Source organism: Perca flavescens, chromosome 17 (genome assembly GCF_004354835.1).
Source record: "Perca flavescens isolate YP-PL-M2 chromosome 17, PFLA_1.0, whole genome shotgun sequence".
Taxonomy (NCBI): Eukaryota; Metazoa; Chordata; class Actinopteri; order Perciformes; family Percidae; genus Perca; species Perca flavescens.
In genome coordinates, this window is record NC_041347.1 from 7,351,798 (window position 1) to 7,372,355 (window position 20,558).

The 20,558-nt window shown below is 42.3% G+C and overlaps 1 protein-coding gene across 3 annotated transcripts; it reads left to right on the top strand.

Annotated features, from left to right (window-relative positions):
- Window positions 1-4,434: 4,434 nt before the first annotated feature.
- fbxo28 (F-box protein 28) lies at window positions 4,435-18,813 on the top strand. Of its 3 annotated transcripts, none has more exons than XM_028603433.1 (6): window positions 4,435-4,555; window positions 6,516-6,749; window positions 10,172-10,281; window positions 10,666-10,804; window positions 13,421-13,616; window positions 16,682-18,813. In XM_028603433.1, exons 2-6 carry the CDS (start codon window positions 6,561-6,563, stop codon window positions 17,191-17,193), a joined length of 1,146 nt encoding a protein of 381 aa, XP_028459234.1. In that variant the 5' UTR covers window positions 4,435-4,555; window positions 6,516-6,560; the 3' UTR covers window positions 17,194-18,813. The 3 variants fall into 3 exon arrangements, with proteins under 3 accessions (XP_028459234.1, XP_028459233.1, XP_028459235.1); XM_028603432.1 differs by lacking the exon at window positions 4,435-4,555 and adding an exon at window positions 4,632-4,685; XM_028603434.1 differs by lacking the exon at window positions 4,435-4,555 and adding an exon at window positions 6,095-6,111.
- The last annotated feature ends 1,745 nt before the right edge of the window (window positions 18,814-20,558 follow it).

Consider the following 20,558-nt stretch of genomic DNA (forward strand, 5'->3'; position numbering starts at 1 on the left):
TTAATAAACTAACACTGTTTTTTTATTCATGCAGATAACAAACTGTGCTAAAATGTGCCTGATACAGACTGAAAGAATGAATGAGGAAATGAGAGAGTGCTGTGTCAGAGGGAGGAGACTGAGAGGAGATAGTACACATGCACTCATCAATACTGAGTGTTCAAATTATATCTATTGCTGTCATCTTTAAATCCATTCACCCCGTCTTCGTCCGCAGCAGCAGCTCCAGCAGGGGACCCCAAACTTCCCTTTCCCGAGCCACATTAACCAGCTCCGACTGGGGGATCCCGAGGCGTTCCCTGGCCAGGTTGGAGATATAATCCCTCCACCTAGTCCTGGGTCTTCCCAGAGGCCTCCTCCCAGCTGGACGTGCCCAGGGGGCATAATTACCGGGTGCCCAAACTACCTATTTTATAAGTGATTCTCTGGGGTTTCCCAAGATATTTGGGAGATAGGCTCAACAAGTGAGACGGCAGCAGCAGCTTATTTGTAAAGATACACACAACATCTATAGAGGAGATAGTGAGTACTGAGTGTTGAAATTATATCTATTGGTCTCATCTTTAAACTATCTCGTCCATAAAGACAAACTGGAAAAAGAGCTAAGGAAATCTAACGTTTTTCAAATGAACTGGAATCAAAAAAAAATTATGGAACTGGGTCATTAGGGCCCAAGCGCCGACAGCGGCGAAGGCCCTATTGAAACTCAAGGAATTCATTTTTCCTGGCAAATGAATCGCCTTTTTGAGGGGCTTAACATCCTCAAAAACTCACCAAAATTGGCGCACAAAAATGGCTCGCTGGCGCCCCCTACAAAACTTTAACCTGCTGTACGTTTAACATAGACTCATGAAACGTGGTACACAGATGTAGCATGTCAAGACGTACAAAAAAACTCATTGGAGCCATACCCTTAACGCAACAGGAAGTCCGCCATTTTGAATTGAAAGTTCGAAATTAGTGTGATATTGGCCATTTCCACATGTCATACTCGTCCTAGAGATTTCATCCTATCAACTTCAAATTTGGTCTGTGCCATCTTCAATTCAATTCAATTTTATTTAAAGTATCAATTCATAACAAGAGTTATCGCAAGACACTTTACAGATAGAGTAGGTCTAGACCACACTCTATAATTTACAAAGACCCAACAATTCCAGTAATTCCCTCAAGAGCAAGCATTTAGTGCAACAGTGGCGAGGAAAACCTCCTTCTCAGGAAGAAACCTGGGACAGACCCAGGCTCTTGGTAGGTGGTGTCTGACGGTGCCGGTTGGGGATGTGATGAACAGTGGCGATAATAGTCATAATAAAGATGCTGGATCAGTGACTAGAAATAGTAGATGTAGTTCATGGCATAGCAGGGCACTGCAGGGTGTCACAGGATGTAACAGGGTGTAGCAGGGTGTCACAGGACGTAGCAGAGCACTGCGGGGCGTAGTAGGACGCAGCAGGACGTAGCAGAGCACTGCGGGGCGTAGTAGGACGCAGCAGGACGTAGCAGAGCACTGCGGGGCGTAGTAGGACGCAGCAGGACGTAGCAGGGCACTGCAGGGCGTAGCAGTTGTAACAGGGCATAGCAGGGCGCGCAGCAGGACCACGGCGACAGGCTGCAACCATGATTTAGGGGCCACACTAATCCAAGGAAACATGCTTCGTGAAAAGAAAACAAGGACTCTGGGGAATAAGCTCCCCAGAGCTAGGTTAGTAACAAGCATTTCTGGAACATGGATGCACACAGATAGAAAGAGAGAGGAGAGAGAAGCTCAGTGTGTCAAAGAAGTCACCCAGCAGTCCAAAACTATAACAGCGTAACTAAGAGAGACAGGTTAAGGAGAGGAGCCTGGTCGGGCTAGAACTCTCCCCAACCGGATGGGGCTGTACTGGCCTGTCTCCCTCTACTTTGATTATATTATTGATTATATGAGTCTAACAACTATGAAGAGAAGCAGGTGGGCCGGGTTAGGCGGACGCTGCAACTCCTCACTCCCTAACTATAAGCTTTATCAAAGAGGAGAGTTTTAAGTTTACTCTAAAATGTGGTGACGGTGTCTGCCCCCCGGACCCAGACTGGGAGCTGGTTCCACAGGAGAGGAGCCTGATAGCTGAAGGCTCTGGCCCCCATCCTACTTTTAGAGACTCTAGGAACCACAAGTAACTCTGCATTCTGGGAGCGCAGTGCTCTAGTGGGACAATAAGGTACTATGAGCTCTTTAAGATATGATGGTGCTTGACCATTTAGAGCTTTGTAGGTCAGGAGAAGGATTTTAAATTCAATCCTGGATTTTACAGGAAACCAATGCAGAGAAGCTAATACAGGAGAAATATGATCTCTTTTCTTAGTTCTTGTCAGAACACGCGATGCAGCATTCTGGATCAGCTGGAGAGTCTTAAGGGTTTTATTTGAGCATCCTGAGACTTAAGACGTTAAAGATAAAAAGTTATTAAACGAATTGTAATAGCGCAAAAAAATTGCCAGTTATAGAGGACCAACTTCCTGTAGGGGGCCATCGAAACAGGAAGTGGGTGTAACTGCCCAATCAGCTCAAAAATGTTCAGGATTCATAAGAGTTCAACCCTGAGGACATCTATAGACAGATATTTACTCAAAGTCATAGCGCCCCCTAGTGGCAGCAGCAAGTAGACCTAAAAGTCAAGGTGCTATACTTTAACAAACTTCTCTGAGAGATTTCATCCAATCAGTTTCAAATTCGGTCTGTGTCATCTAAAGACCTTAAAGATGAAAACTTATTAAAAGCAAAACTTGTCGTCCAATGGTGTGGGCGTGGCGGCCATTTTGGGCATTTATCAATGAACGAAGGAGTTGTTGTATCTTGAGTGTACGTTGTCGTATCTGCCCGAAATTTCTCACAATTGACAAGGGTCCAGGCCTGAGGACACCTACAGGCCAAAATTGACTTTTGGTCATAGCGCCCCCTGCTGGCAACAGGAAATCCGCCTTATATGACAAACATCATCTGATTTACATGGAACTTATAATGTGTGGTCTACATGTGATACTGAGCCGCCCCTTATACTTTAACCACGCCCATGTACTCAGGCCACGCCCCCCTTTATGGCTTTTGAACCGTTTAAGGTAGAGTCTTATGTGAGGTATCAATGAAGTTAGCAGACTTCCTTTTTTATTGGTAAAGGTTTGCCCTGACCCATATGCTTAAGCCACGCCCCCTTTCATAACTGGTGACCCATTTAAGGTATAGTCTTGTGTGAGGTATTAATGAAGTTAGCAGAGACTTCCTTTTTTATTGGTAAAGGTTTGCCCTGACCCATATGCTTAAGCCACGCCCCCTTTCATAACTGGTGACCCATTTAAGGTAGAGTCTTGTGTGAGGTATCATTGAACTCAGCGGGGAGTTCCCTTTTCATTGGTGACAATTTGCGGTGTCTGAGTGCCGCGCAAATGCACGGCCGCAAGGAGCGGCGTCCGCCAGTAACCCTGACGTGCTGGGAGGGGCGACGGCCCACCCAACGCTGCTTGCAGCTTTAATTTAGTTTTGTTTTCCCTTGTTCCTATTAGTTCAATGCAATAATATATTGTATTATAAAACAGAACACATGTAAACTGAGTTGGTAACACTAAATAAGTAGTAAGGAAAGAAAACTGCTGTCTAAACTTATAAACAATCCACACAGCTCTGTTTGGATTTACTTGATTGGTTGATACTTAAAACATGGAAGTTGAAAGTTATCCGATCGGTTATACATTGAAATATGAGATTGTGTGCTATTAGTTTTACCGAAGTGGAGACACTTGTAGGGAAAGGAAACACAAGGAAACTTTGGAATAACCCAAAACCATTTCTTATCTTATTGTATCTTGTTTTCCCCAGCTGCACACACATTTCTAGCCTGGTCCTACCAGACTCTGGTCCATTAGCCTGGTCCTACCAGACTCTGGTCCATTAGCCTGGTCCTACCAGACTCTGGTACACTAGCCTGGTTCTACCAGACTCTGGTCCATTAGCCTGGTCCTACCAGACTCTGGTTCATTAACCTGGTCCTACCAGACTTTGGTCCATTAGCCTGGTCCTACCAGACTCTGGTCCATTAGCCTGGTCCTACCAGACTCTGGTACATTTCATTTGTACAGCGAGTCTGGCCACTCTCCATTGACAAGTGTTAACTTCCTTGAAGGCGGGTACTCTGTTGAAGTTTAAAATTATTGGATCGGCCCAGAGCCACTCTGGATCTGCCATAACCAATCGCTAACGTTTGGTCGTGACGTCGGCTTAGCATCGCTAGCGTTAGCCTTAGCCAACTCCTTCACCGCTAACGAGTGAGCTGGAAAATCAAACTGTTCCCGAACCCCGTGGGGATGAGGGCCACAACATCATGGCCACCAACACATCTCAGCAAAGATTGGTCTTGCTCGGGCTTTAACTTCTGGATATTTGGCAGCGTTACCACAACGGACCGAATGGCTTCGCTCACATCTTTCTCCGCCGCCATTACGGAACAACAATTCAAACTAGCGCATAACCCACAACCTCATCGTCATCGTTCTCAGCCACTTCCTCTGTTCGCTGATTGGACCGGTAAAGATTTGACCTGAAAACCTGCGAATATACATGGGTTTCTCGGCAACGTCATCACTGCTTGCGCACGCAACCGGGGGGCAGAAAGAAGACGTGTTTTGTGTAGCTAGCTAGCTAGTAGAGGCATAGCGTAAGTCAAAATGCCAAGGAGTTGTTGCGTAGTTAATTGTACAAACAGAGCCAGTGATGGGTGCTTGATGTTTAACATGCCTAGGAGGAAGCATGCTTTTGCCAAAAACCGGCGGAGGTTATGGCTTCAAGCCATAAGAGGGGCAGATTGGGGTCATGTGCAAGAGTCAGGCTCCCATTGGATCAATCAGAAAAGTTGCAGCTTGTGGTTGTTTACAATTAATGGTCCGGACTCGAGACAAGTTTAGACAGCTAGCTAAAGCTACGCCGATGTTTTGCTAACGTTAGCGCAACAGTGTTAGCCTAGCCTACTAGGTAAATATTACGACTGCGTTCGGAGTTTACTATATCTGCGTCCACGTTGCCAACATAGGACCTGTGGCGTTAGTGCTCCTTTTGTACATAACTTTATTGAATGAAATATTAAGCTTTGCTCCTCTGAGATGGGTGGGTTTTTGTTTTTATTTTAAGGCAAAAACCAACCATAAGGGTACACTCAGCATTAGCCTAAAATGATAATTATAGCCATACATATATATCACAGTAACACTGCAAAATTAAAGACCGACAAACCGATCCAACTAAAATCATGTTTTATTGAGTCAGCAGTTATATACAAACTATAAGGAAAGCTTAAAGGAATACGCCACCGGAATGCATGTCCAAATTCTAGCAGCGATGTTTCCCCATTGGAATGAATGGCAAACAGAGCTATAGCTTCTCATAACAAGAGCTCTCCAGCTCACAAAAAGATTAAATTGTAATCGGTTCAAAACGTTAGCTTTGTAAGACCATAGAGTATGTGTTATATAAATACCATGACGAAATTCAAAGTGTAAATATATGCAATGTATGTCGAAAGTCTAGCCGCGAGGTTTCCCCATTGGAATGAATGGCAAACAGAGCTATAGCTAACTTCTCATAACGTGAGCTCTCCAGCTCACAAAAAAATGATTAAATTGTAATCGGTCAAAAACGTTAGCTTTGTAAGACCATAGAGTATGTGTTATATAAATACCATGACGAAATTCAAAGTGTAAATATATGCAATGTATGTCGAAAGTCTAGCCGCGAGGTTTCCCCATTGGAATGAATGGCAAACAGAGCTATAGCTAGCTTCTCATAACGAGAGCTCTCCAGCTCCCAAAAAAGGATTAAATTGTGATCGGTCAAAAACGTTAGCTTTGTAAGACCATAGAGTATGTGTTATATAAATGCCATGATGAAATGAAGGGACTAAGACAATGTGCACTGAGACAAAAATGCGTTTGCATTATCGGACCAGCTCACCAATCTGGCTTTCTGCCCCTGGTATGCGCACGCACCCTGTAATGTTTGTAAACAGGAAACCCGTCTATACCGCAAACCCAGACGTAGTACTGACATAGACAGTAGGAGTACTGAAGGAAAATTAAAATTGAGCGAAAGTATGTAGGGTGGAGCCAGGCTAACATTTATTTTCTCGTGATTAAAATGACCACACATAACTAATAATAGTTGTTTTTTTCTCACTGCTCAAATATGCAATCTTTGATTGAAAATCTGGGAAACTTTCTTGCAGCTTTTATCAACAAGGACAAAGGACAGAGCTCTATACTTACTAAACGTATACGTTTAGGAAGAATATCTTTACAACAGATCTGTTATCAGTAACAATTCCAATAACACATCATTTAATGCTCAATTGGACGTCTACTGAAAAACCCCACATAAGCTTATAGTTTTCTCTTTCTTTTTCTGGGAACTTACTTTTTTCTTTTCTTTTTTTTCAACTTTCTTTTTTTTCACTTTGTTTCTTTTTTTTTTTTTTTTTTTTCACTTGGCACGCTAGCTTCTCTACGCAGCGTCACTTCCGTCTCCTCCTTAGCAGAGCAAGATGGCGGCCGTCGTAGAGGGAGTTGATGGATGTGTTGGGTCCTTGGACTCGGACGCGGTGTCACCGAGACAGTCCAGCCCTCCACCGGACCAGCCGCACCAGAACAACCCGCTGTTAGGACTGCCCATTGTGGCCATCGATGCCATTCTGAATTTTCTGACCTACGACGAAATTAGCCTGCTGCGCTCGGTAAGATCAAAAACAAGCCACCTACAAGGTGAACAAAGCTAATGCTAGCCACATGCACGTATCTTTGGATACTAGTTATGTAAATTCTTCGCAGAAATAATAGTACGAATTGTTTAGACCCTGTGTTTAATGTCTGTGCAGCCGTCAATTGCAGCCGTGGCCCGCAGTGCTCACTGCGCTGTTAGCTAATGAGCAGGGCAGCCTAGCTAAGCAGACACTGGAGTAATGTTACGGCACCAGATTAATGTTGATGCTGAAGCCAACTGTTGGAGCCTGGGTGTGACGCTGTGGATATCCTGCTGTTCACACGTCCTGCCTATCGGATTTGTACTTTAATGAGGTTAGCTGGAAACCATTCACCGGTCACTTTCCTGTGCTTTTCACTGCAGCTCTTCCAACAGTCCCTTTACCTAATTCTGCTAACGTTCCATGCATAGTTGGCTAGTTCCATACATAGAGGTTTTTGCACAAGGGCACGTGGAGTTTGTTTTAGCCGTTGTTACTTATTACAGTGTTTTACTATCATCTAATGGGGGGGCAGTAGGGGGAAGTAGCTCAGCCAGTGTGTTCTTGAGCAAGGCACCGAACCCCCAACTGCTTGGGGTGCGTTTCCTGGGGCAGCCCCCTCACTCTGACATCTCTCCCTTTGTGGTGCCGCTTTGTGTGTAATTCAGGCCTGTGTATTATTATAATAATAATAATAATAATAATAATAATACTGAGTGAAAACATTTTTATTTGTACATTGTATTTTCCCTTGCGGGATTAATAAAGTATAAATTATTAATATTATCAGTGTTGCATGGGCGGATTAAGAGCAAATGGGCCCTTGGGCATTGACGGGCTCCAACCTCGTCCATGAATGTCGTTTTGTGCGCTTCTTTTTGTTCAAGCACCGTTTAGGCACCGGCATCATGTTAAAAGTATTGCTTTAGCACCGGCATCGGAAAAAAACCAAACGATACCCAACCCTAGCCCTAACAGAAACACACATCAAAAGCAATACTAGGTTTTTTTGGCATGTTGAGGTTAAAAGTATGAACATTGAATTGTAAGCTGCACTGCATTCAGCAGCACTTCCATCACATGTCATTTAGCATCCCATTAAATATGATTTCAGTAAAATGACAACCCTCTGCATGCACAGTGCATTCTTAATCACATGTGCAACCCACACTACTGCCAACACTACTGCACTGTCTGAGTCAAAGGACTACATGCTTTCATGCATGTGTTGATTATATTAGTGGAGTGGCCTTTGTGGGGTTACTATGCATGACTGTACGCATGATCGCTCTGTGTACAGTGAATGCAAGTCTTTGTTACCTCATTTGACAGAAATCTCTGCCTTTTCCTGTGATTTCTGACCTTTTGATAAACAAAATTGTATAGTATGCCTGAGTAAATTAAACCCTAGTCTTGCTTTGCCAGACACTGGCTAGTCTAGCTAGTACACACAGCATTCCTGGATGGGAGGAAAACGTGCTCTGGTTTATTGGCATTTCTTTAAACCAATCACAATTGTCTTGGGCGCGGCTACACACCAGACAGAGCCACGGTGCCTGTGCTAAATAGCTTAAGGCAGGAGCTTGTTCATTTTGGCTCTTCAGAAACCTATGGGTGACGACTACGTCCATCATTTGTATACAGTCTATGCTACAAACCACCGTTGACACTAGAAGTGCCGGAATTCCATAACGTACTAGAATTGCCGTGAGTGCCAGATTCCAAACTCCATAATCTCTCATGATAAATACATAATTGCGATATTAATGCATGTATTGTGTTAGGATATCTTTAGAAAAACGAAATAACACCAAAAAGTAAAAAAACAAGTTTAATTATACATTTGAGTAGTAGGCCTAATAGGCTACGTGTTTCAATAATTCATATCATGGCATAGTAAACCGTAATTATTTCATATCATAAATCTGAAAAATATGGTATGGAAATTCATTCAACATAATTCATAACAGGCAAATAACATCTAAAAGTGTCTTATTTGAACATGTATACCCTAAGCTAACGGGGCACTGTCTCCGTTTTGGCGTCTGCTGTGGTGCGCGGCGCTGTTGAGACTGCGCCTTTCACAGAGCGAGCGCCCAACGCTTGCCTTCTGATTCAGAACCGAGTCCATCCACGCCTTATTTATTGTTGTAGCCTACGTTACCGACTCTGGCTTTGCCTTCGGCCCACACTGCCCACGCTTGTTACTCGAGACCGCTTGTGACATTTCTCTGGCAGAGACGATGATAGTTACTAAGCAACCAATATACATCTTCAACCGCGCGAAAATTTTAAAAACAATACCGCGAAAATCCGAGCGGTCAATATGACTGTGTATGGCCAAAATAGGTAAAAGTGATTTATATTTTCTTTGCTTTTTGTGTAATTTGTATAAAAACAATTTTAAATGAAAGTAGAATATAGTCGCTCCGAAGATAATCACCCTCACTCTCTCTACCACACGCTCCCCACGCATACACACATGCCGACTCTGCTATTCTCTTAAAGAGATTGACACACAAACCAACGCAAAAGTATAAACTTCAGGCCACTTGCATAGGCTACGGCGAAAGCTCTGCGTGGAGCCTCCGCAGAAGCACAAATCCCGCTTAACACGGCTAAGCAGCCCAAAGAGCTGGGCAGCCTGACTGTGGGCGGTAAAACTGAGCCCAATTACTACTGTTAAAAATCACAGGGAGAGTGCGGCTAGCTCAGGCTCAGTCAAAACAATGCAGCTCACTGTAGCTGGCTTACGGGTAAAACGAGGTTAAACCTAGCAGCTGTGGATGAGAGGGGCGCTGACTGCTGGAAGACAAATACGTTGTATTTAAGTTTATGTTCTACTTGTTCAATAGTTTCATAAATTGCTGTTAAACACATTTGGAGGGGATTTGAATTGTTATTGTAATTTTCAATTCTTGTAATTTTGGCCTAAAAACATTAGGTATGGGAAGTTTCCACCTTAAATATTTTCTGAATTTTGCAACACCTAAAATGGGAGGTTAGAAGAGGCTAGTAAACATGTCATCCAAGACCACGGAAAGGTTAGTTAAAACGGCAACCTCCAGTGTAATCATAAAAGGCCAAGGTGTGGTGTCAACCAGTGTTTCCTGTAGGATTTATTTTTTAGCAGTGGGGGCAGGTCTCTCCGAACAACAACTGGACGGGTCCAATAACCTCTCAATAGTTCTACTTGTTAAATTGCAATGTGAGCGGCAATGTGCATTATGTCGGAAGGATAATTTTAAAAGGCAACCGCGACTACATTTTTTGTACCACCCTATTTCTGATACATTCCTGTGACTCCCATGACTGTCCCACTGTGCCGCTGAAGTACAGTTCTGTTTCCCTTATGTACATACTCCTCAAACCGAGTACCTGTTGTTCAACTATTTAATTCTGTCCGTCTCCTCCAGGTGTGTAAGCGCATGGACGTGATCTGCCAGCGCGTCCTGAACCAGGGCTTCCTGAAGGTGGAGCGGTACCACAGTCTGTGCCAGAGGCAAGTCAAAGCCCAGCTGCCCAGGTCAGTATCGCACCAGTACAAGCAATGCACCAAAACATCAGTCTAGCCACACACTGTGCAATGACAGGGGTCAAGTGACATCACACTCACGTTTCTGAAGGGACATTATAGGGAGGGGTGTCATAAAAACAATTTCAAATAAAACGCAGATACAAATAATCTGCAAACTGCCAAAAAACAGCCTGATCATCAGCAAGGGCCAATAATCAGTCTACATACATACATACATATACTTATACTTAAATACTTTTACTTAAGTAACATTATCAATGCAGGACTTTTCCTTGTAACGGAGTATTTTTACAGTGTGGTATTAGTGCTTTTAATAAAGTAAAGGACCTGATTACTTGTTCCACCAGTGTGTTTATCATGAATTGTTTCCAGGCGAGAATCTGAGAGGAGAAACCATTCCCTGGCCCGCCACGCTGACATCCTGGCTGCCGTGGAGACGCGCCTCTCCCTGCTCAACATGACCTTCATGAAATACGTTGACTCCAACCTCTGCTGCTTCATCCCTGGAAAGGTCAGCTCTGCCAAACACACGGCAGCATTCTCTCCACTACCAGGGGTTAGGCATGGGCCGGTATGCGATCTGACAGTATGATGACCCGTGTTTGGTGTTTTAAGCCCCCAACCACCATCGAGCATGATAACCTTCAGCAAAAAAAATATCATGTTTTCACGGTATCGCCGTATTGCAATTAAAGCTATAAATGTATATTATAATTTACAATAGTATATACTAGTTTTCCATTGAACACAATGTATTTTATTTTTAAACACACTGCACACTCGCAGTGCACACTGCACTTTCTGATACTGATGACTCAGAAAAAACAACTCTCACAGCAGAAACGGTATGACGGGAGTGGTTTTGAAACCGTGACTTTTTTTAAACTGTGACTTTTGTTTAATAGGCGGTATACATTGAAACCGGTAACCGGCCCATGCCTACTAGGGGTGTAACGATACCTCTATCTGGATCGATATAGCGATTCAGTGATCCGCAATCTAATAATATGGATGCAAAAGGAAAATATTGATACAAATCGTCTGTAAGATTCCCCTTTATTTTAGATTCCCACTTTATATATATTGTTTTTATTGAAGAGAATAGTTTTGTTTTTAATCTAAATGTCTGGAAGAGCTCGGTAATAAAAATTGTCGTTGCTTGTTTTGAGTTGCTATAAACTGAACTGTGTTAAATGAGCATATATCGTCTCGTATCGATCGCAGGCCCCTGAATTGAATTGTATCCTAACAGACTTTAAGATATCGGTTAATATCCTATCATTGCCAAAAGAATATGTATAGAATATGTGGTATTGTGATAAAACATGTGATTTACACCCCTAGTCTTAGGCAAATCTGCTCAATTCTACGGTTAAAAACAGAAATGTTCAATGCTATATTGATTTTTCAAAGTCTACCACCCTTGTCTTGACGTATGGAGTGAACTGTACAACGCACGGCTCAGTGTGCGTTATTACAAATGTCAGTGTTTCCCTCCAGCTCTGCATCATAATCCCATTAGTTATTCTAGAAGCCCATGTCCATCTTCGAGTCATGTTAATGTTGAGTTGTCCTGTATCTGGGTTTTCTAATAGACTGAGAGACCTCTGATAACTCTCCTTACAATATTCAGTCAGCATTGTGGCACTTCTGATACATGTGGTTTCTCTGCTGTCTGCACTGACTCTATGCTAGCTGACGGTGTCATCATCATCAACTTTATTTCCAGACTCAGGGTCCATTCAGAAGACTCATACATACATTAAAAAGTGAAAGATCAACTTATACAGAGAAATAAAAATAAAAGAAACAACAATACTGCATTTCTATAAAAGACACTTATACCAGTGTTTCCATAGTGATGATTGGTATCGTATGGCACTAAACCTAGGATTTACCAGCAGCATAACAATGCTGTTGTGGGAGACGTTCAGGCGACCAATGAATTTGTAGATAAGACTCCTCAATAATGGCTGGAAGGGTCTGACCCCTACATTACAAAACAGGTCACTTGCACTAGAGCACCTGGGTCTGTTGAGCAGTAGCCTCATACAGTCATTCTAAGCAACCTTAAGCCTCTGCATGCTTGTCTTTTTAAACTTAGTCCATAAGGGAGCAGTATACAAAGGAGTGCAATAGGCTTTAAACAGACTCATTTTGACGTCATCTGTGCTCATGTGCAACTTTCTTAGTTTCTTTAGTTAGTTTGGGCATATAATATAATATGCTACGCTGCCTGTATATATCCTCATCATCAGATAACTGATTTGTAATGTAGTGACCCAGATATTTAATTTTATTACAGACACTCATCACTTGTCCTGACCGATAAAGTCTGTCCTCTAAATAAACACATTTTCAATGCTGCATGTGTTGACTAACCCCGTTTTCCCACTGGGAGCGCCTTGTGCTGCGTTCCAGTTTTGTCCCGTCCTCCGCCATGTTCCATACCGCACCGGGAGCGTCTCAGAAGCAGAGCGTGACTCACAGATTTTATTTTCTCTACTTTGTACTTTACAGAACAATCGTGTGTCTGTCTATTAAGCTAGTATCTACCTTCCAGTCTAAGCACTCCTGCAGTTAAACTCCAAGTCTTCTTTTTTCTGGCGTTGTTATAAAAAGGTGTGGTATGGTATAATGTTTTTCCACCTCCAAGATGAATCTCTTGTTGGCCATGTTGTAGTAGCAGAGACATATTGGGTTGGGGGGAGTAAATTTACTGGATACTCTCGTTGTTTTCACTGTCTGGACGCCCACGCAGCTTGCGTGAAAATAGACCTGGCGTGTATCTTGAGCGGAGAGCTGCATCACGCACGCTTCTGGGACACCCTGTGCGTTCTGGAATATCAAGCATTGACTTGAATGGCCGCGACTGCTTGCGAAGGTCACAGCGCCTCCAGAAAGCAGACGTGCCCGGTAGAAAATAGGGTTTAAAAGTAGACAAATTGTGGTGTTTTCATCACAAAGACCCCAGCTTTTCAGCTCTTCTCAGAAAAAGCTGGCTGCACTTCTCCAATCTGGCCAGCAGAGAGCCCAGTGGCGTTTCAGCCTTGTTTCGGTCATATCTGTTGTGTGTTTTCTTGATTTATTTGCTATGTCATGTGCCGCTGTGTGTGTGTTTCATCAGGTGATCGATGAGATTTACCGCGTGCTGCGCTACGTGAACTCCACTCGGGCCCCACAGCGAGCTCACGAGGTTTTACAGGAGTTGAGGGATATCTCCTCCATGGCCATGGAGTACTTTGACGAGAAGATTGTCCCCATCCTGAAGAAGAAGCTGCCGGGGGCAGACCTGTCCGGACGCCTCATTGGCTCCACACCAGGTAATGCACATGTGTTTCTCCTGGCTCATAAAGTTAGAGTTCAAAAGTCCCCCATAGCAGCTCTCAATAAGACAATACAGGTATGTAGTAAAAATGGCAGCTCTTGTGGTTTCAGTCACAATTTAAAAAAAAGAAGAAAATACTGTGACAGAACACTGTCCAGCATGGCTGGTCGAATGGCTTCACTGTGAGATGCTGAATGTTTAGATAATTAGAATTAGATTAACCTTCCTTTGTCCTCGGGTCAAATTTGTCCCATTTTCTAAAAGTGTCTATACCAGAATTTTGGGTTTCTTTCAACCAACTTTTCAAAAGAAATAACCTGGAAAATCAGTTCACTACTTTCATTGAATTTTAGGGTTCAATTTGATAGCATTTGAAGCAAAAATGATAAAAGAACGTTGAAAAAAGTGACAAAAATGTCAGAAATAGCTTCAAAAACGAGGGAGAAAAAAAACTTTGATAAGGCGTCTCATGAATAGTTGAAGCATACCAGTGTATGTTCTGACCATGAGTGTGACTTTTTTTTCCCACTTTGTTTCTGATAAATCAAGTATGTTCTGTCAGTTTGGTGGCAGGTGGCTCTAAATACTGTAGGGTTTACCAGTTAATTCATATGTTTCAGTTCATTTACATTTACATTACATTTACAATGTTTATACAGTTAACTATTTACATATTTGTGTTTACACAGTCAGTATTTACATGTGTAATTATTTACATCAGCAGTTATGAATCTACCTCTGTGATTTTCCTCACATTTACCTGAGTCTCAGTTCTGCTAGCGTCTGATTGGTTGGTTCAGCTACATGTGAATGAGAAAATGAGGAAGTGTTGTTGTGGAGCTGATGAAGTGTGAAGAACAGTAAAGTGCTGCTCAACAAACTTATGTCTCCCTCTAGCTGTTTCTTCTTATTTAGACTGATACACCCCCCACGTTACAATACTATAATACCCATGGGCCTTAGCCATCATTGCTTTGATATGGGTCATTTTATATCATGTTATATTCTTATACAGTATTTTGTGATATATTACATCTATTCAAAATTCAATTGAGACTCTGTTTGTAGATGAAATAAGCAATGACAGTCTTGTACTTTTTTACAAAAAGGAACCAGATCTTTTCCAAATGTTGTTAAAGGGTACGTAAGTTAATAGGGCAATTATCCAGCTTGTATTTACCTTCACATGTAAAGCACTTTGAATTGCCTTGTTGCTGAAATGTGCTATACAAATAAAGTTGCCTTACCTTCACAAAAGTGCTTGTTTTGCCACTGACAGACTCAGATTAATATTCTAAGTGTCTGACATTATGGAAAGGATCCCTTCAGAGATAGACCTTTAAAACCTCTTTGAGAGCTTTCTGTTTAACCAGAAACAGCTCTGAGGTCGCTAGCGCTAAACTCACCAGACTCCATTGAAAAAACAATCCTTTTAGCGTGTATAGAGCCAACATATTTTCACATGTAAATTGGTAAACTATGTGTTTATTTCAACCAAAACTAGAGTTGTGATGGTTGGAAAAGTGGAAAGACGACCCAAAACGTCTTTTCATAGTTTTATTTTGTTTCTGTCGACTTTTTATGAAGTGTATTTCACGATGCTAAAATTACTGTTTATTTACATGGAGTCTGGTGGGTTTAGCAAACGCAATTTTCACGGATCTTACTCTTTAACAGAAAGGTCGACCTCCTTAGAAATCCTTTCCATAATGTTGTCAGACACTTAGAATATTAATCTGAGCCTGTCAGTGGCAAAACGAGCACTATTGTGAAGGTAAATACAAGCTGCACAATTGTCCTATTAACGTAGCTTGTTTCTCCGCTACCGACTGCAGTGATCTTGCTTAATACTGGACCAATGTCAAAGATTGTTGTTCCCATCGGTCACTTAGACACAAAAACATACGAACATAGTCCAGGTTGATAAAAAACGGTAGTTACTAGGGCTGCTCCCTCTTAGTCGATTTAGTCGACTAATCGGTTGTTTTGGTCTTTAGTCCGTTAGTTACGTTTTTGTGCGTTTTTCATTCTGAATGACTTATTTCGTACGAGCGCATCTCTGGTAAACGCAAGAATTAAAGTGGTGCTTTTGCATGAATCTTTGCGGAGAAACTCAGATTTACAGATCTGTCGATTAAATCAACTAATCAATTAGTCGATACAATTGAATGAGTTAGTGTTAGTCGACTAAGAATTTCTTCAATCGAGCACACCCCTTGTAGTTACCCTTTTAATCTTTTGTTCTGATGATTCACCTACAGTACTACTGTCTTGTAAGGCTGCTGTCAGTTATTCTTTCATGCTTCTAGACACACAAGTCTGATTCCCAAAGTCCTTTATGAACCTTAAATACCACACGTTGATGTGAGGCTCTCTGTTTCATATCTTGGTACATTAAATAGCTTTGGCTTTTGAATGGCTGGACAAAACTAGACATTTGAAGATTCATACATGCATTTTATTTACTATAAATGAATGGATTGAAGTAATAACTTACAGATTAATCAATACCAATATAATTACTTTTTAGTTGCAGTTTGGGCACATTCTTGACATGGGTTGGGTCCCCTTGTTCCCACATTTTAACGTGCAATTAATTGTCTCAGAAATAATTGCAATTAACAATATAATTGTCTCTTTCAGTCTAATAATAAAAAATAAAATCTTCATGTATTTATTATTCTGACAAATGAAATGTTTGAATGAATCCCAGGATACATCCTGTGGTTATATCACTGTTATGTGATGTAGATCATGTAATAACCCAAGTATACCATGCCTCTTTATTATCATAAAACATTGTACTTAAAAGAACGTAAAACTGGTCGCCTGGGTAGCTCACCTGGGAGAGCGCGCCCATATATAGAGGTTTTCTCCTCGAAAAAGCGGCCGCAGGTTCAACTCCGACCTGCGGCCTTTGCTGCATGTTATTACCCCGCTCTCTCCCCTTCCATGTCTTCAGCTGTCCTCTGTAAATAAAAGCCTAAAATGGCCAAAGAATTATCAAAACCAAACAACTGTAACAGTAAATTCCTAAAGAGCTGTGTCCTGTTCCCCCAGTGGCCGGTCCGTCCACCTCCCTGACCACCATGTCCCTGTTGGCCAAGAACACGCCGTCGCGCTCGGAGATGACCAAGGTGCAGCAGCAGGTGAAGGTGAACGGCGCGTCGATGACGGTGCTGCGCCGCGAGATGCAGGAGATCCGCGTCAAGCAGCTGGAGCAGCAGAAGCAGCTGCAGGACCAGGAGCAGAAGCTGCTGGAACAGACCCAGGTGATCGGCGAGCAGAACGCCCGCCTCGCCGAGCTGGAGCACAAGCTCCGCGAACTGATGGACAGCAGCGCCGCCGCCGCCGCCTCCCTGGGCGGAGCCCGGCCCGCCGCCGCCGCAGCCCCCTCCACATCCAGCAGCACCGCCGCCGCCGCCACGGCCAATACGGTGTTGGCCAGTGGCAGCGGCGCCGCAGCGTCTCTATCCAGAGAGCCAGAGGGCGAAGGGGGGTCATCGCTCAAACGCACCAGAAAGAGCTCGGAGCTCCCGCGACAGTCCAAACGGCTGCGCAGCAAGAAATAAGAGACTCAGTGTGTCATGTAGTTGAAGTTCTGTTTTTGGTTTCGAGGTCTGACTGATCACACCTTCTCCCAAACCCCCCACCCCCCCCGGTCTCTGCCCACCCCAGCAACCCCCATCAGAATCAGAACCTAGGCAGGTGGTCGAGCTTTTGCAGCGAAGACTATTTATTGAAGATTACGTTAAAATCACTGTATATCTTTTTAATGTAGATGCTTTTCTAACAGGCTTAAATGTTTGCCAAACATTTTGGTAGGGCTAAACCGAAATTCGGATGGTGAGTTAAATTTGGTCAACAGAAGTCACATGTCACGTAATATTAATGTAGTCCCTCCCGGTTTGTGAAATGAAATGTACCAATAGATTTCATTTCACAAACGCACACGATTAAAAGGATATCCCAGTGAAAATGCAGTGTCATGACAGTCCTTACATCACTATAACCCAAACTTCTAATAATAATCCTACTGTTAAGTTTCATGTTCAGGGTAATCAGTGATGGGTAGGAAGCATTGATTTCATTCATACGTTCTTCCTAACTTTGGCTAAGTGCAATAAAAATTGGTAACACTTTCCTTGAAGGTATCTGCATAAGAGTAACATGACACTGTCATGAACACGTGTTCATGACAGTGTCATGTCACTCTTATGCAGATACCTTCAAGTGAAGTGTAACCTAAAAATCCTCTAGAAAGTAAGACGTAATTGATATTCCTTGGCAGCCTGGCTGGTCTGTCCAAACTCGCTGCTCACGTCAATCGGACCGGTTTTTGAATCGCCATTTTAAAAAGAAGAGATGGGATGTTAAAGAAGGAAAAAAATGGCAACGTTCAGGTTGCATTAGTCAGTGTCACCTGTTGTCTCGTGCGGGAATAATAATTTCCCTAAAAGGTTTCCAGCAAGACAGTCCTACAGCACCTGGTGTTCATGCTTCTCTTTTACTGGAAACTATAAGAACTGCTCTCCAATGGATCATACCAGTGTTTTACACATTTCAGCCTTTTCAATACAAATAATGCACAGCTCAGAACTTTTTTTTCTTCTGTAAAGTACACCAAGAATTTTTGATTTTGATTGATTTCACTGCAGAAACGTGCACGTCACGACTTGCCTTGATTTTCAAACAGCGGTTAGAAATAGAGACCATGCAGTTGCACGATCGTGCTTCATTTTATTTTACAATTTCTTGTTGAAATCATTATTCTTGAGTCTGACAAAATATAAGAACTCAAGTTTCCCTTACTAGCTTTTGCCTACAGCCTGAAGAAATGGTAATATGAAAATTGTGGGTCAAACGAGTTAAGATTATTTTTCTCACATTGGAATTAGTAGTTTGAAGACAAAGATGTAGTTAAAGGCTCTGGCAATCTCATATTTTTGCCATCAAACTTTTAATTTTTTAAGATCCACGTCCTAGCTTTTTTTTTCTATTCCCCCCCCCAGAGCTTCCCGCTGCAGCTCTCAGCCTTCAGTCGAGTTTGGTTTTGCATTTCCGTGGCTAAGAACAAACCGTTTGGGAGTTTCTTGAGACTGAGTCGAGTTTCTGATTTCTCCCAGCATGCACCTGCTGGACTCAGACACTCAGTTACTGTTTCCAAGTCTTAATTATTTGTAGTAAATAGGTGGAAAAACACTCGTATGGTCCCTAAAAATCAAAGTAGAAATTATGTTTAAAAAAGATGACTGTATATATAATGGCATTTAAAGGGTCTATTCACTCATTTTCTCGCCTCTTCTCCAGTGCCTAACTGCACGGATAGATGCCGCAAGAGGGAAGTGAGAAAATACATCTTTGACCCTTTGAGTGTTGTCATTTTTCTTTTTTAATGTCACACCAACTTTTGAAATTGAGGTTTAAAATCATTTAGTGTTAGGCCTCCTGCACACTGGCTGCGTGGCGTTTCGGTTGCGTGGCGGCTGCGTGCAGTTTCCTGTCTTTGCGCCCCAGAAACGTGTCTGGCGCTGTTGCTGCTGCTAGCCTTGTCTGGACACGTGGATGTTTCCTGTTGATAAAATAAAATAATAACTTGTTCTTCAACCCTATATACTGATCTGATTACAGCAAAGACAACGTCGGCAGTATTTGACGGCAAAATAGGCTCCAGAATATTTCGTTATATTTGAACATCGCAATATTTGAAAATCAATACTTTTTTTTTTTTTTTTTTTTTTTTTTTTTTTATAATTACATTTATATCTGCATTTCTTTCAAACATCAAAATGTCATTTATTAAATGTATTTGTGTCAAAATGACATATAAACATCTTTTCCTATTCTATTTTGCCTGGAAGTGCTTCCAACACACTTGTGTTTCGCGTAAAAAATCAGTTCTATTTCTAGCATGCACTCGTAAGCTCTAACCTGTTAACCTAGGAGCCGAAATAAAAACTAACACGCCACGCAGCTGACACGCTCACGCAGCCAGCGTGCAGGAGGCTTTAAGGAAGTACTGGAAGTTGTGACTGGTGTGCTGTTACAGCAGAGGGGTGCTAGACATGTCGTATGTTTGTGCTCAACAGAATGGCTCAGAGTAAGAGTTCATTTCCCCCAGGTACTCTCCTCTCGCCTTGCTCGGCTGGGTTAGCTCTCAGCCCATATTGTGGCTGCGCTTTTGTTTTCTTTGTTTGAACTTTTTCTGTTGTTTGGATGACCTGAACCACTCATGGCATGGCCATTTTTGGTAAAGAAACTTTGGAGATGCAGTTCACGTCTTGCTGAACACTAGCGCATATTAGAAAGACACTGGGCAGAAAAAAACACAAGAAGATGTTATCTAGTGGCTTAATTTGAGACTGCGTCTCAGTTTAGGAAACTGTACTGTAATCTTCATGTACTTTAAAGTGTAGATTGTGAATTATTTCATGTATGTATACCAAGAAAACTATCTTTTGAGTTGGCCAACTTGGGGCTGACTGTATGGTTTTTTGTTGCACACATTGCTGTTACAAATGTAAAAATCAAACCTATTAAAAACTCAACTTAACTTATCCACATATCTCTCTGTTTGAACCCATTATAAGCTCCTTTTATAGGTAATCTGCATCCTCAATCACTTCTCAGGTTCATTTATATTGGTTCACTTAACTCTAGTAGTCCATATGCATTTATAACATTTTTAGTTACAAATGCAACACAATGTGCAGAATTATCATAGACTGTATTCAGTACGAGCCTTAGTCGCACCCAGGGGAGATTAGAGGCTGAGGAGTCGAGGCAACCGGCATTTAACAAAACGAAATGAACCCTCTTTGTTCGCCGGAGACCTCGTTTTGAAGCAATGTCGATTAAATATGAGGTGCGGCACGGCTGCATCAGCTGTCCGTGTTGTCAGACGCTGTATTTTATGATCTCTGCCAGATGAACAGAT